Source organism: Schistocerca serialis, chromosome 8, assembly GCF_023864345.2.
Source record: "Schistocerca serialis cubense isolate TAMUIC-IGC-003099 chromosome 8, iqSchSeri2.2, whole genome shotgun sequence".
Taxonomy (NCBI): Eukaryota; Metazoa; Arthropoda; class Insecta; order Orthoptera; family Acrididae; genus Schistocerca; species Schistocerca serialis.
In genome coordinates this window covers 103,096,685-103,113,677 of record NC_064645.1, presented here as the reverse complement: position 1 = coordinate 103,113,677, position 16,993 = coordinate 103,096,685, and the positions used below count along the sequence as shown (strand labels likewise).

Genomic DNA, 16,993 nt, shown 5'->3' with positions numbered 1-16,993 from the left:
AATGAGAGAATTTCTTACCAGTCTTGTGATTGATTCAGGAGCTGTTTTATAGAATTCTTCCACTGATACCAATTCTATCTCCTCATCCTTTGACCTGCAAAGAAAAAGGTACATTTGCATATGTTTAGGTTTAAACTCTTCACAGTTTATGACATGAAAGTGGAACATCAGAATAATAAAAATCTGTTAAGAGAGTGATATAGGTTTCAGTCATTTGCATTATTGACATTTCTTTCTACTGAAGACATCACTGTTCTACTTCCTTGCACAGAGATCCTGTCTTCACTGCATGATTATTTCCCACTTTTCATACACTCATTCAGAGCCATCATACTGGTATTGACTGACTGGTATCACTACCCTTCACCTACAAGAAATTATTTCTGCATACATGTCAGTAGCACAGTGTGATCCCTTTGCAGTTTGCAATGTATACAACTGGGTATCCCCTGGTGGCTAGGATGTCAAGGATCATCAGATGGCTGGTCAGTTTTCTCGATTTGAAGTCACAAGGACCCTTTACAGGGAACAATAATTTCAAATGACAGCATATACTGCACTATCACAGAAAAATTTCCAGTTTGGCCACTTTTGTTTTACAAAGAAAGTACACACTTATTTCCAACTTGACAGTCAGAATTTCAAGAATGTGATTAACAAATATTTTGTAGATATACGAACAAACCGGCCCAGCTATTTCCAACTTGACAGTTAGAATCTCAAGAATGCGATTAACAAACGTTTTATAGATATACTAACAACCTGGCCCGGCTTCATACGAATATCATTAAGTACCTACAGGTGGACAACTTGTGTGGTGTAGTGTATCTTGTTTGTGGGCCATTGCACAGAGTTATGGATAAATTTCAGAGAATAATGTTAAGCAACTGAATATCATTACTTTCATATAACTTATGTGACATAAGCAGAGCATGGAAGGAAAGCTGTATGGAGGCATGAATGTTGTGTACCCCATATTGAATTGGCATCTGGCATGACATCTCACTGCAATGATGGTAGAACACTGTGATTTAAGTAAAATATTTACAACCAATGTAAATATTGTATGCAAATGATGGGTGTGTGAGTGATTCAATATGTATTGGAGGCTGGCTGAAGGGGCACAAATAAAAGAAAAGAATATGAAAAACACACATCATGTCCATGTTTAATTTGTATTAAAGCACTCCTCTTATGAAGCTTAGTATGCACTGTGAAGCATTGTTGAGACTCATTGTCACAATTCTTTGTCATGAACTTTCTGCGGCAGACTTCTTCACTGTGCCATGCAAAGAAACCTGTCTACATGTAGGTTTGATTCAAGGAAGGCAGGAAGCTGAAAGTACTGCTGCTGAAGGAGTTTAATCATGTGGACAGTATAATGAGTCGACAGAACAGTCTTGTTTATATCACGAATGTATTAAACAATATAATTTATTTATCTGTAAAAAAACACCTGTATATTTTTTTCACTCATTACATACAGTATTATTTTCTGGGGCTCTGAGGAAACAAATCTACTCAAAACTTCTAGACTACAGAAAAAGGTTAATGGAGCCATGGTGGGGGCTAAAATAAATAATACTGAAAATCTCTACTTGAAACCCCAAGCCCAACATCCATTCCAAGAATATGTAATATAAATTTTCATTTTTTCAGAGTTAAACTCACAAATTTTTGGGAGCCAATCATCCCTGCATCAGTGTACGACACTGATCAAGCTACATGTTACTTTGCCACACACAAACAGTGAAAGAACACTGTAAATGGGCACAAAATTTATAGATAAAATTTGGAAGTGTAAATCTGACCTAAATCCAAAAAATACTGAAGCAGGTCTAGAAAAACACCCTCACAAGCAAGTGCTATTATAGTGTAGGAAATTTCTTGAATGGTAATCATTTAAAACTGGTATCTTTAATAGCTATATGTGTCCACTAATATAATCAACCATGTCTGCTGACAGTTAATATGAGTTGTCGCAACTGAGACAAAAAAGACTGAATGACAGAGCATGGAATATCAGAAGTTTGAACATGACTGGGAAGCTGGGAAACCTGAAAATGGAAAAGTAAATGTGAAGTGTGTATATAGCGGAAATCCCAAGAAGTTAATGTTTTATGGTCAGATGAATACAGAATAATATCAACAGCTCTACAAAACGTTAAAATGAGTGCAGGGTACTTTATGAATAGGAAGGTAGGGCACAAAATTAGTTACTATGACCAGTTCAGTGATAGGGTAGTTCTCAACAACAATTGCAGCAAATCAATGCCAACAAAAATACTTCTGATATACATGCTGACATCAAAAGCAAAAGGTGAAGAGACAAAGAAAGTGTAAAACATATGAAGATATTGAAAGGGAAACTCAATGTAAAGGATTTATAATCTAATAATCATTGGAGACTAGTACAATGTAGTAGGGGAGGAAACAGAAGACAGAGTTTTTGGAGAATATGGGCTTGGTAATAGGATTGAGAAAGACTGTGTTCTGTCTCAAATTCTAGTTAGTGATAACAAATATTGGCAATGGCAAGGAATGCGTTTCTGAAGAAGAGAAATTTGTTAACATCGAGTATTGATTTAAGTGTCAGGAAATCGTTTCTGAAAGTATTTGTATGGAGTGTAGCCATGTATGGAAGTGAAACGTGGATGATAAATAGTTTGGACAAGAAGAGAATAGAAGCTTTCGAAATGTGGTGCTACAGAAGAATGCTGCAGATTAGATGGGTAGATCACATAACTAATGAGGAGGTATTGAATAGAATTGGGGAGAAGAGGAGTTTGTGGCACAACTTGACTAGGACATGTTCTGAGGCATCAAGGGATCACCAATTTAGTACTGGAGGGCAGCATGGAGGGTAAAAATCATAGAGGGAGACCAAGAGATGAATACACAAAGCAGATTCAGAAGGATGTTGGCTGCAGTAGGTACTGGGAGATGAAGAAGCTTGCACAGGATAGAGTGGCATGGAGAGCTGCATCAAACCAGTCTCGGGACTGAAGACCACAACAACAACAACAAATATTGTACACTGTTTAAAAATCACATGAGGCGGAGGTGTGTCTGGAAAAGACCTGGAAACAGATGGTCAGATAGAGACTCTGAAATCAGATATTGCACTATACGGCATACACACGAGCAATACAGACTTTGACCACAATTTGTAAAGATCAGAAGTAGACAAAAATTTAAGAGGATCATCTAGAAGAATCAATGTGGAAAGAACTGGGATACTGCAGTGGTGTGGAATGATGAGGTGCATTTGAAATTCTCTAAGGCTGTAGATACTGCAATAATGAACACAGTAGGTGTTTCAGTTGAAGACAAATGGACATCTCTATAAAATGGGCACAAGTTAGATAAAAAGAGGTACATGAAACGTTAACTGTGAAGAAAGCTTGAGTAACAGAAGAAACATTTTAAGTGATATGACAAAAGAAATCTGTACTAAAATATTCAGGGAAAGACAGGAATACAGCACTATAAGTCATTTAGGAGCTGTAGGGAAGCCAAGGCAAAATGGCCCCAGGAAAAATGTGAAGAAATCCAAAAAGAAATGGTTGTTGGAATGACTGATTAAGCACACAGAGAAGTCAAAAGCACACACAGAAGTCACAACAACCTGTGGTGAAATTAAACACAAGGCCATCAATATTAAGACTGCAATGACAATTATGCTGTGAAACACAGAAAAGAAAATGGGTCAGGAAGTACACTGAGGGCCTTTATGAGATGGAACAACTTGTCTGATGGCATGATACGAGTAGAAATGGGAGTTGATATGGAAGACATAATGAAGCCAGTATTAGAGTTACTTTATCAGAACTCTGAAAGACTTGTCCGCAGCTCGTGGTCTAATGGCTAGCGTTACTGCCTCTGGATCATGGGGTCTCGGGTACAATTCCCAGCGGGCTTGGGGATTTTCTCTGCCTGGGGACTGGGTGTTTGTGTTGTCCTCATCATTTCACCCCCCCCCCCCCTCCCACCACCACCACCACCACCACCACCACCACCACCACCACCCTTTTATGACAGTGGCTAGATTGGATTTGTAAAAATTGGGGCTTTGTACAGGCGCTGATGACAGTGCAGTTGAGTGCCCCAAAAACCAAACATCATAATCTTGTCTGAAAGACTTGTGATCAAATAAGACAGCAGAGATAGACAACATTCCCATGGAATTTCTAGAGCCACTGCAGGAGGTGGCAACCAGATGACTATACAAATTGGCATGTCGAATCAATGAGACAGGAGATGTACTATCTGACTTTTGGAAAAATATAATCCACAACATCCTGAAGATAGCAAGGGCAGAGAAGCATAAGAACTATTGCACACAGCATAAGAACTATTGCACAATCAGCTTAGCATCTGATGCATCCAAGTTACTGACAAGAATAAATGCAGAAGAATGGAAAAGAAACTCTATGAGTTGTTAGACGAGGATAAGTTCGCTTTAGAAAAGGAAAAGACAAAGAAGAGAAAGTCCTGGCATACTTCACAAAGGAAGCAAGACTTATGAGAAATCAATGTACATTCATTGAATCTGTTGACCTGGAAGAAGTGGTGTTTGACCATGTAATCAGTAAGATGTTCAAAATTTTGAGAAAAATAGGAGTAACGTACATGGGAAGACAAGTAATATGCAACATAAGAACTAAGAGCAAACAATAATAACAGAAGGCCAAGAACGAAGTGCTTGGATTAAAGATGTAAGAAATGGATGCACACTTTCGCTCCCACTGTTCAATCCACACACTGAAGAAGCAATGAAGGAAATAAAAGAAAGGTTCAGGAGTTGGATTAAAATTCACTGAGGAAATTGTTATACTCAGTGAAAATGAAGAAGAATTACAGGAACTGTTGAAAGGAGTGAACAGTCTAATTAGAACAGAATATGTACTGACGGTAAATAAGAAAGGCAAAAGTAATGAGTGCAGAAATAAAATTAGCAAAAAAATTAAAATAAAAATTGGCAACATGACTAGATGAAGTTGAGGAATTCTGCAAAACATGGCACATGAACCACACAGGGCATTAAAAATAAGACTAGTAGAGGCAAAGGTGACATTACTGGCTATTTGAAGTCTGCCACTATCAAATACAATCCTCAATTAAGGAAAAGATTTCTGAGAATGTATGTTTGGGGTGCAGCGTTGTATGGTAGTGAATCATGGACTGTGGGAACAACAGAAAAGAAAAGAACTGAAGCATTTGTGAAATGGTGCTACATAAGGATGTTGAAAATTAGGTGAACCGATAATATAAGGAATGAACAGGTTCTCCACACAATCAGCAGGAGGAACATGTGGAAAAACACAAACAAGAATGTACTGGATGATAGGACCTAAGATATGTTAAGGCATCATGGAATAACTTCTACAGTATTAGAGAGAACTACCAAAGGGAAAAACTGTACGGAAAGGCAAGGGATTGGACTACACCCAACAATTAACAGAGAACGATGAGTTGAAGTACCACTCTCAGTAAAGAGGTTGGCACAGGAGAGAAATTCATGGTATGCAGCATCAAACCAGTAAGGAAGCTGACAACCTTTTAAAAGAAGAACAGGAAGGAGAAGAAGACGAAACTTTCAACACAGTGCACTCTAATTTGTTAAGGCTTGATGAAAGCTTTTGCCATGTTTCCGGATACAGCTGCTTACAAAAATTGTAGGACACCCAGTTTATATTTTTGTATGGCCCTTAATAATGAGATAGCCATGATAACTTATTGCTACAGAATGGCCTGACAAACTGAAATGCTCACTGACTTCAAGCAACTGGTTACATAGATAAACCTCACAACAGGGATGCACACCTGAATCTGATACAATGCAGAATGCAAATTTTCAAAGGAAACAAACTGACAACCATGGTTCAAGGCCTGGAGTTTTTACTTCCAAATGGGTCCCTGGCATTGCTGCTTCATAGTTCACCTTATGTGGAACTGACATGGAGGCAAAAGTTGTCTATTTGTAGTGATAATAATAGCTACAATATCATTAACTGTGAAGACAATGAGGATGACACTTTAAACTGATTGCTGAGGAATTCCACTCTACATTATCTACATATAGGTTGTTGAAAGAGAGGGGTTGGACAGAAATATGGATACATCTGAAATACAACACATTACCCTGTCTAATACGGTGTAGGAAATGGATGGGATTCAAGACAGCTCCCAGTCATCTCAGAATGGATAAAAACAGGTTCTGTGTGGTTCTCACGGTAGCGCTATATTATTCTTCCTGCAAAACTGTGGCTAGGTCCAATAATGATTATGGAGCCGGATAATGATCGTGCACCCTTATCGCCAATGGCTCAAAAGTATAGAGATCTGGTGACTGCGGTGGCCAAGGGAGATAGGACAATTCATCCTTGTGCTCACAAAACCAGTCCTCAGTCCTGGACGATGTGAGCTGTGTGAACAGGGGTCGTGTCATCGTGGAACACAGGATCAACACTGGGGAACAAACAGTGTTTACCAATGGATGGACCTGGTCAACTAAATTCGTCAAATAACCATTGGCAGTAATGTGACATTGCAGATCATGGGGCCCATGGGATAATGTGATATGGCTGCCCAAATCAGCACCGAAGCCCCTCCATATTGCATTCTTGGGATGTAAACTCTGCCGGAAGTTGGAAACAGTGTGGCTTCGGCCTATCACTGATAAGTAGTTTTGGAATTTCAGCTCACTCTGCAATTTCCTGCTTACGGAGCCCCCTTCATGTTATTTTGGTGCTGACACAATTTGACAGTGCAGCATTTAGTTTTAGTTCTGTGGTGACTTTTGCAGCTGTTGTCCTCTTACTTTTTGTCACAATCCTCTTCAATGACCATGCCTCATGGTCATTCAAACCACATTTTCATTTGTATTGTGACTTACTGGATGATGTCATTCCACTTTCTTCAACATGATGCCTCTTGAAACACTACGCACTTCGGCTATCTTGGTTACAGAAGCACAGACCATACAAGCACTAACAATTAGCCCAAGTTCAAACTCGCTTAACTCTGACATAATGCACATAGAACCTCACAGAACACTGATCTGAACAAGACTGACACTTACAACTTATTGAGGGCATTGCACAGATGTTGTCAGTGGTCAAATACAACAGCACAACCTGTAGGGTTGGCAAGGACCTGCATTTATGTTCAAGTATGCATTTCTTGCAGCATTTCCATATTTTTGGCCAACAACAGTACAGAGCCTACATACCTGAATCCAGTTGGTATCATTTGTCTCCCGATGATCAAAGAACATGGCAATATGGTGTCAGGATTGCACAAAGGCATTTCATAGTGCAGATAGTGATCTATGACTGACCAGAATTTTTGATACAGCTTTGAATGGCATAATCAGTCAGGCAGGGGGGTTACCTTCATAGTCTCAGATGTTACTGGATTTAGCATAAAAAACACATACTTTTTCTTTTCTCCAAAAAAATTCCTGCCCCGAGATACAGCCCTCCAAAGATGACACTGTGAACACCATTTTGAAGATGCCAACTCAGAGAAAAATTTAAAATGCTTTATCTGTGTAACAGTTCTAGATATTTTGTTAGGGTCTTTTTATTTGAAAGATAATTGCTTTAGGCCATTGATTAAAATGGTATCCTCCATTTGGATATATCCGTCAAAAGTTCTTTTACTGTTGCCACTCGAATTTTTTTTATAATTTACAATTTTTTTTCTGTTGATTAGTACCACATAGTACTATATTCTCTGTAAAGAAGAGCTTCCACTTTTAAGTTGGACATGTTTTATTTTTTAAAATAATTTTTTTTATCTTTCAAGGGTAATTTATGTCTTTGCTGAAGTTTTTTCTTACTAATTTCTTTGTTACAATGTTTATTACTACTGTGTTTGTTGCAGTTATTTCTTTCCACTTTCATTGTTGCAGATATTTCTCACTCTTTGTTGTAGCTTCTTGTCATGGTTGTTCATTGTTCATTGCAAGTTTCTGCACTGTAATTGTTCTGTGCTAATTTGTTTACTGCAGAGGCTTCTAATAAATGTGAGACCATCCAGTGAGTTTTGGGTTTTGTGAGGATTTTGTCAGTTGACACTGTTGCAGAGTGTTTTGTGAAAAGGTCTGTTTGAAATGTCTTCTGACTGGGGCCATAGGAGAGTAAAGTGTGCTGACTATTTGCATATCCATAATAGAGTGATACATAATACAAACAAAAACCAGACTATGTTTAGGTTGGGAATAAGTCTTCTCATTTGAAGACTGTTTCAAAGTGAAGATGTTTCCAGTGATGACTTTTTGTGTTCTAAATGTTTTGACATAATTACAACAATGATAGTATCTGAACAAAGTAAAGCCTCCCATGGTGGAACTGATGCAGATTTTGCATCAATAGAGGAGGAATTAAATACCCTGAATCAGTCAACTGCAGAGTAAGTGTTAGACCCGTTAAGAAACCGTGGTCAGTGAATTTGAGTCATAAGCTCTATGCATCAAGAAAGTGCAGAGAAATTACTAAAGCTATGGATGAATACACTACAGCAAAACTGACCACACTCTTCAAAGTAGAAATTCCATCTTCAGAAGAAAATAAACCAAAGCACTCTTTCACCTCTCCTCAGGAATTTTTCACAAATATCAATTTGGCTGTTGAATATTGTGCATCCTACAGCAAAATGGTACAAGTTTTAACTATTGTATCCCATGTACTCTTATACTGATGGAACGTGGTTCAAAATTCTTTTCTTTGAAAATGTCCCTGAAATAATAGTTGCACCATTTCAATGTAGGGTGCACAATATTCAACAGCAGAATTGATATTTGTGAAAAGTTCCTGGCAAGAGAGCTATGGTTCATCTTCTTCTGAAGATGGAATTCCTACTTTGAAGAGTGTCGTCAGTTTTGCTGCAGCGTATTCATCCATAGCTTTAGTAATTTCTCTGCACTTTATTGATGCATAGAGCTTATGACTCAACTTCACTGACCACAGTTTCTCAATGGGACTAACACCTACCTTGGTGGTTGACTGATTCACGGTATTTAATTCTCCCTCTATTGATGCAAAATCTGCACCATGGGAGGATTCACCTTGTTCAGATACTATCATTGTTGTAATTCTGTCAAAACATTTAGAACACAAAAAGTCATCACTGGAAACACTTTCACTTTGAAACAGAGCCATCAGATGAGAACTCTTCTTCCCAACCTGAACAATGTCTGTTTTTTCGTTTGTTGTATATATCACTCTTTTGTGGATATGCAAATAATCAGCACACTTCACTCACCTGTGGCCCCAGTCAGAAGACATTTCAAACAGTCCTTTTCACAAAACACACTGCAACTGTGTCAATTGGCAAATTCCTGGCGAAAACACAGAACTCACTGGATGGTCTCACCTTTCTTAGAAGCCTCTTTAGCAAACTGATTAGTACTCAACAACTACAATACAGAAACCTGCAATGAACAACCATGACAAAGAAACTGACAAGGAACTACAACAAAGAGTAAGAAATATCAACAACTATGAAAGTGTTGTTATTATGTGGTCTTCAGGGATTGGTTTGATGCAGCTTTCAATGCTACTCTATCCTGGGCAAGCTTCTTCATCTTTAAGTACCTACTGCAACCTACATCCTTCTGAATCTGCTTAGTGTATTCATCTCTTGGTCTCTCTCTCTCTACGATTTTTACCTTCCACACTGCCCTCCAATACTAAACTGGTGATGCCTTGATGCCTTAGAACATGTCCTATCAACTTATCCCTTCTTGTAGTCAACTTGTGCCACAAATTTCTCTTCTCCCCAATTCTATTCAATACCTCTTCATTAGTTATGTGAGCTACCCATCTAATCCTCAGCATTCTTCTGTAGCACCACATTTCGAAAGCTTCTATTCTCTTCTTGTCTAAACTATTTATCGTCCATGTTCCACTTCCATACAGGGCTACAATCCATACAAATACTTTCAGAAAAGACTTCCTGACACATAAATCTACATTAGATGTTAACAGATTTCTCTTCTTCAGAAACGCTTTTCTTGCCATTGCCAGTCCACATTTTATATCCTCTCTACTTCAACCATCATCAGTTATTTTGCTCCCCAAATTGCAAAACTCATCTACTACTTTTAAGTGTCTCATATCTTAATCCAATACCCACAGCATCACCTGATTCAATTCGACTACATCCCACTATCCTCATTTTGGTTTTGTTGATGTTCATCTTATATCCTCCTTTCAAGACACTGTCCATTCCGTTCACCTGCTCTTCCAGATCCTTTGTTGTCTCTGACAGAATTACAATGTCATCAGCAAACAACAAAGTTTTTATTTCTTCTCCATGAATTTTAATTCCTACTCCAAATTCTTCTTGTGTTTCCTTTACTGCTTGCTCAATACACAGACTGAATCACATTGGGGATAGGCTACAACCTCTGCTTCTCTTTCATGCCCCTCGACTCGCATAACTGCCATCTGGTTTCTGTACAAATTGTAAATAGCCTTTCGCTAAGAGAGTATTCCAGTCAACATAGTCAAAAGCTTTCTCTAAGTCTACAAATGCTAGAAATGTAGGTTTGACTTTCCTTTATCTTCTAAGATAAGTCATAGGGTCAGTATTGCCTCACATGTTCCAACATTTCTAGAGAGTGAAAAGAAATAACTGCAGCAAAAAAATGTGATAAGAAATAACTACAACAAAGACAACAGAAATAAACATTGTAACAAAGAAAATAGTAAGAAACAACTTCAGCAAAGACATACATTACACTAGAAAGTTAAAAAAATGATTTTTTTAAATAAAGCTGTCCAACTTAAAAGTGGAAGCTTTCTTTTTCAGGGAATATAGAATCATATGGTACTAATCACAGGAAAAAAAAGAAAAAAAATCAAAATTTTATGGATTGGCATAAAAAAAAAAAAAAAAAAAAAAAAAAAATATCCATAAATTATACAAAAGTTCGGAACACTAAAGTAAAAGAACTTTGAGAGATAAGTCCAAATGGAGGATTTCTTTGTCATCATATAGCAGTTCTCTCTCTCTCTCTCTCTCAGAAAAAAAACTGTTGCAGAGATATAGCATTGTACAATTTCTTCCAAAATTCGCATTTTTCAAAATGGTGTTCGCAATGTCATCTTTAGAGGCCTGTATCTCAGGGCACAATTTTTTTTTGAGGGGGGGGGGGGGGGGGGAAGCCTGTTTCTTACTTATTCCTCAATGCTAAATCCAATAACATCAACGACTATGAAGGTAAACCACCTGCCTGAAGTGATATGGATTATGCCACATAAATTAAGGTCCTAAAACTGATAAGAGCTGAAATTTGCCAAAAAGGGCAAGAAGAAAACCATACGTATCATAAATGTCCTTAGTGTTATATATGCTGCCATTATTTAGGAACATTTTGTCATCATCTGTTTTTCCAATTAACTTCACCCTTTTGAGGAAAGAAATAATTTTGACAAACACCAGTTTTGGACTGACAATAAATGTGCAAGCAGATCCTGAACTTCAGTCACAGTTATGAAAATACCGATTTTGTATTCGCCAACTTTGTGTGCATAGAAAATTGTGTTCCATTTGTGGGATTATTCATTTCTGTCACATTTATTGGAGACAATTATCTAACAGTCAATATAATCCTTAAATGTGAAATGCTCTATTCCAAAATGTGATACATTTGATTCCTGGAACTGATTGTAAAATTTAGTGTTGCTTCATGCCATTCAAGGACAGGTGGAATACTGAGTTGGTTCAATGGCAAAGAAGCAATCAGGCAACATTGGCTAAATCAGAATTTATGGATCTTATCTGCAAAGTATGGCCAAATGCTTTGTAGCCGAAAAACAGTTTCAGGCTTAAGAAAAGCATTAATTTGTCCCTACAAAAGGTGATCAGAGTGTCCTGTTCACTGACTGGATACCAAAAAAGTTCAGAAATATACCAAGCAAGGCAAAACAAAACTGAATGAACTAATTAATGCCACTGGTGGTAGTATTTAGGTGGATCACACCCCTTCTTAAAATGATACCACACCACCTTGTTGTGATGGAGGAGCAGTTGAAGCTATTAGTTCTTTAAGAAGTAGTACAATCTCTATTTGCAAGAGAAAATCTGCAGCAAGTTCTGAGAATTTTCTCTTTCAGGGCGTAAAAAAGGTGATGAACCTGAGTTGACAGACGCATCCGATCCCACGCATTGGCTTTGACCCGTGACGTAAGGGTGTTGTCGTGTGTCACGTCATGAAGGCGCGGAGTTTGGTTTGTGAGTGTGGCGTGTTTGTAGATGTCATCGTGTTGTGGTTTCTTGTGCTCTCTGGTGGTATGTTCAGGGTTTTCGTTTGTGTGGTGTAATGGGCTCAGTTTGCTTTTGCTCATTATCCAGAATTGTTCGAGTGTTGATTATCCAGAATTGTTCGAGTGTTGGCTGTGTTTGTAGTGGAATTCGTTTCAGTGAGTTAACGATTTTGTGTGAAGTTAATTTAGCGTTGTTCGCTGTACGTCGGATGGTAATTTTAGTTAAATTAATTGATTGTTGTGTTTGTTCAGGAATGGATATGACGAATAAAATTAACAGTGCGCAAGTCAAGGGAAGTGTTAGATCCCAATGTGTGGCTGTGTATGTTGGTCTTGGTATCGGGAGGCCAAGGGAAGTGTTTGATCTTAATTTATGGGATCGGGAGCTGCTGTTGAGCTGTATAAGTCAAGGGAAGTGTCCGATTCCAGATGATTGTGTTTAGTGGTATTTGGGGAGTTTTGTGATGTCGGTTTTTTTCGTCATTTTGTGTGGTTTTGTATGGAGGTGGATGTCTAAATTTGTTTATATTTAGTTTGCCGCCACCAAAAAACACCCTATTTCCTGCGCTTGTTCCATTAGTGTCATTAGGCTTTTTGTGGAAAGTGTGTGTGTGTTTTTCGATGTATTTTCGTCCTCATAATGTGTACGCAACGACTTTATATGCGTCATATTGGAATCGTGGTTTATGGTCGTTTCCGCCATATTTGTGACGTCATGGGTCAAAGCAGATGGGCGGGATCGGACGCTTCCGTATTTCCATGAACTTGTGGCCAAGTGCAATCAGACAGACCCATAATCACAGATAAAACCTCAGAGGACTACACCAAACTCACTGCTGAGAAAGAAAAGCCTCCAAACCAAAAGGCAAAGCTATGCCTTTGACAAAAGCTATGGCAAGTATACAAAACGGGAACTGAGGAGACCGATTCCAATTCTGACATCTCTTTGAAGAGCAACCACAGCCATTTCAAAGGACACATCCCGGAATCTACCTAGGAGTCATTTTGGAAAAGCATGGAAAACCTAAATATGGATGGCTGGACAGGAATTTGATCTGCCTTCCTCCCAAATGAGTGTCGAGTGTGCTAACCAATGTGTCACCTCACTTGGTGAGGAGTAGAAAAGAGGAAGTCACACAGCTACACATATTTCTGTACCATACAAAATGTACTGTGAAATGATCTGTAAGTTGTGGCTCTACAGTTTGAGGCAAGGACAGACAAATTTTTACATTAAAAGACTTTTTTTTTATAAAAAACAGTGTTGTGACAGGGAAATAGCTAATTGCTCATGTTGCTACTGGGATGGGATATATGAGTTGAGGAATCTACTTTGTGTTGAATGGTCCTGTTGATGTAAAAAAAAAAAAAAAAAAAAAGTGATTTTCTTGTATTATTATTATATTGTATTAGTGTCATATTTAGGTAGTAATTGTAAACAGTTCCTACCAAATGTTGGTTGGCTCTACTATTACTTAAAATAGAATAAATAAATAAAGAAACTTTTGTAGTTCACTCTGAAATAAGTATCATGCCATAAATGTTTCAAAAATGTTCTCCGCAGAAAAATTCCAGTCAGCAAATACATATATACGACTTTCAGTTCCCTATTTCATTTCGGAGACATCAACCGTCTATATTCGGTATACAATAAGAACGTCAGTCTTGTATGGTATTCTGGACCAACCATATCACATCTGTGAGTTCCAGTCAGTAAAACGAAGCAGTGCACTAGGCTACATTTGTGACTTTACAGAATTAAATATACTTTCATTTTAAAACAACTTATACTTTATTATTAACATGTTTTTCAACTTTTAAAAAGTACAAACAAGCTTTGTTGTATTGCACCATATTTAGGACACTTGACCGTTCTAAAAATGAAAGGGGTCCACTATGTAACTATCGCTCTTGAATTAAACTGGTGATGTAAGTTGTTATATTACTGCTCAAGGTAAAAATTTTACGGCAGGTCTTACTATATCTATATAAAACGGGGCGCTGGAACAAGAAAGTTTAATTACATGATAGTACTTACTTGAACTGGAGGCATTTTGTAACTTCTTTCTTCACGTGTAGAATTTCATACAGAAGGTTCTGCAGCTGGAGATGATAGCTATCTAGCTGTTGCTTAGCTTTATACAGTGTCTCTCTTGATTGCTTGGTTCTAAACTTTTCTAGACGATTCAACTTTTTCAAAAGAACGAACAACAAACATCCTTGTATTCTTTTCTCATTTATTTTATCGGCGGCCTGACTGCCCTGGGTCTTTAGCTCGCTAATCTCAACCATTAAGTTACGATATTCATCGCATATTTCATAAAACCGTTTCCTATCATATGTAGCATCCCTCAGTTGTACTTCCGTCTCTTCAAATTCAATGACATTCTGCAAATATACACGATATAGTAAGACGGGCATGTAAATTCAAAACAATAGTCTTATGTGACAGTCAAGAATATGTTTGGTTGCAAAAGGCATATGTTTCGAAACAGATCTGAGGTTGAAATATTCAACTTCACTCTAGCAAACGTTGTCATTTCGTGGAAATGCAAAATAAAATTAGTGTTGTTTCATTTCAGCTCATACAATAAAAAAGCGAAAACAGCAGTTACTTCGTAATACCTTATATATATCCCCATCAGAAACTTTTACCGAACCTGATGACGCACCGGAGGTACCCTTGCGACGTTTTTTAGGCGGTATATTATCCTTTTCGTTCATTCTCTCTTCCACAATTATATACACATGCTGTAAACACACAATGCAAAGATTCTACCTAACGACAACAACTGCAGCACTCATACACTCTGAATGTGCATATACGAAAGATATATCGACCTTTGTATAGCAAGCGAGTAATTAGGGTTGAAATCGTTAGATTTCCAACTTTTTTGCGAAAAAAACAGTAATACGTTATTAGGACACAAGTCGAGTGCATTAAACAAATAAAGCAGGACCAAAATACTGCTTAATCAGAACAAATAGTGGTACAATGTATATGAACAGTGGCCCATTCGGGGAGGGAGGAGGCCTCGCCCACTTCCTCCACATTTATAAAACTGAGAATTCCAGGGAGTGGAATCTCTCCTGAACTTGAGTATAGCCGGATTCACACACGCGACAAAAGTGACTTCACAGCTAATGGTAGACTGCAGTTTCAATAAAGTTGTATGAGTGAACTCCCAGTTTTTAGTGGCGCAATCTAAGAGATGAAACTTCTCTCATGCCACGTAAAGTTCAACTTGGTTGTATTTTGTTGTGCCACTTTCCTTCCACTACTGCTCCCTGATAGCAGAACTTCGAAACACGAGCATTCTGTCGCAGTTATTGTGGAATAATTGCTGCTGTACTCCATTGACTTCAGTGTGTTTTCATTTCATTACTGGAAAAAGTGAAAACATTGGTCGGCACGTACACTTTCGAGCGTCTGGTACTACAAAAAGAGCAGCCTATGTTCGATCTTCTGCAGTAGTGTGTGTGTGTGTGTGTGTGTGTGTGTGTGTGTGTAGGGGGGGGGGAGGCAATATTTAGAAATCAATGACGTTTCCCACATTCTGCAAAGATTTTTGGATGAATAAATACATAAACTTAATATATGTAGCCAAAAACATGTGTTGTATAAACTTCGTGAGACCAAACATAACATAAATTTCGGATTATAAGTAGGAAATAGTTCCCGAGTCTAATGTAGCAGCTGTTAAACTAAAAATATGTTACTCGAAATGCCTATATCAATGAATACAATAAGATTCTAAAATCTTGGAAGAGTGATGTGTCTGCAGATGCAGATGATATCAAGGAAACGACAAGCTCTGCAGCAAAACGCAAATTGGAGAGGAAGGAAGAAGTAAAAGAAAAGAGACGAGCACTCACCGTTCAGCAACACCAGCAACAAATAACAAAGGAGGTAACGAATTCGATAACACTCAACACGGGTACATCTGACAGAAAAGAGACGAGCACTCACCGTTGAACAACACGAGCAACAATTAACAAAGGTGGTGGTGAATTCGCAACACACAAACAGGTATGTCTGACGCCTTTACTTTAAATGAAGGATCAAATCCCCTTCTCCACAGGGGGACATTGAGGATAGCACTGGTTGGTAGGTCATCTAGCACACAACTTAGCCAAGAAAAGAGTAATATACCAAGGGAAAATACTTTACAAAAAAATGTAAAGTTAATATATGATCAAAATAATGATAATGAATATCATAGCAACGCAATAGGTATAGGAATTTGTTTAGGAACTTAACGGTAATCTAGATAAATACTATCCCATGGCCTCAGGGAAGATACTATTAATGTCAGATTCTGAGTACAAGAAGAAAATCACAAATATATCAAGGTGATGGGAACAAACAGGACTTGTAATTATTTATCGACATGGGAAGCTGCAAACAAGTTTGTGGACGACAATCTGCTCCATCATAAACAGATGGTAGCACACATACCAAACCACAGGGCATGTTGGCAGAGAGTTATTACAAATGTAGAACCAGACTAACAGAGTTAGCGCTGAAAGACGCTATTCAATCTAGAATTACAGTCACTTATGTAAGCAGAATTATCAAAAGAAGAAGTAATTTAGAAATTAGTAGCTGCATACTGTGGCAAATGTGATAGTCACATTTGAATCACAGTTCCTACCAGAGTATGTGACAATATATGGGATGAAATATAATGTTAGGCCATGCACACCCCTAGTGA

The 16,993-nt window shown here is 38.0% G+C and overlaps 1 protein-coding gene across 1 annotated transcript in view; it reads right to left on the bottom strand.

Annotated features, from left to right (window-relative positions):
- LOC126416853 (THO complex subunit 5 homolog) overlaps window positions 1–16,993 on the bottom strand; it is a 241,140-nt gene that overhangs the window by 134,970 nt on the left and 89,177 nt on the right. The window contains exons 2-4 of the mRNA XM_050084736.1: window positions 14,904–15,053; window positions 14,317–14,666; window positions 19–94 (exon numbers count right to left, since the gene is read on the bottom strand). Of these exons, the coding sequence (XP_049940693.1) occupies window positions 19–94; window positions 14,317–14,666; window positions 14,904–15,053 (576 nt within the window). The remainder of the gene's footprint in view (window positions 1–18; window positions 95–14,316; window positions 14,667–14,903; window positions 15,054–16,993) is intronic.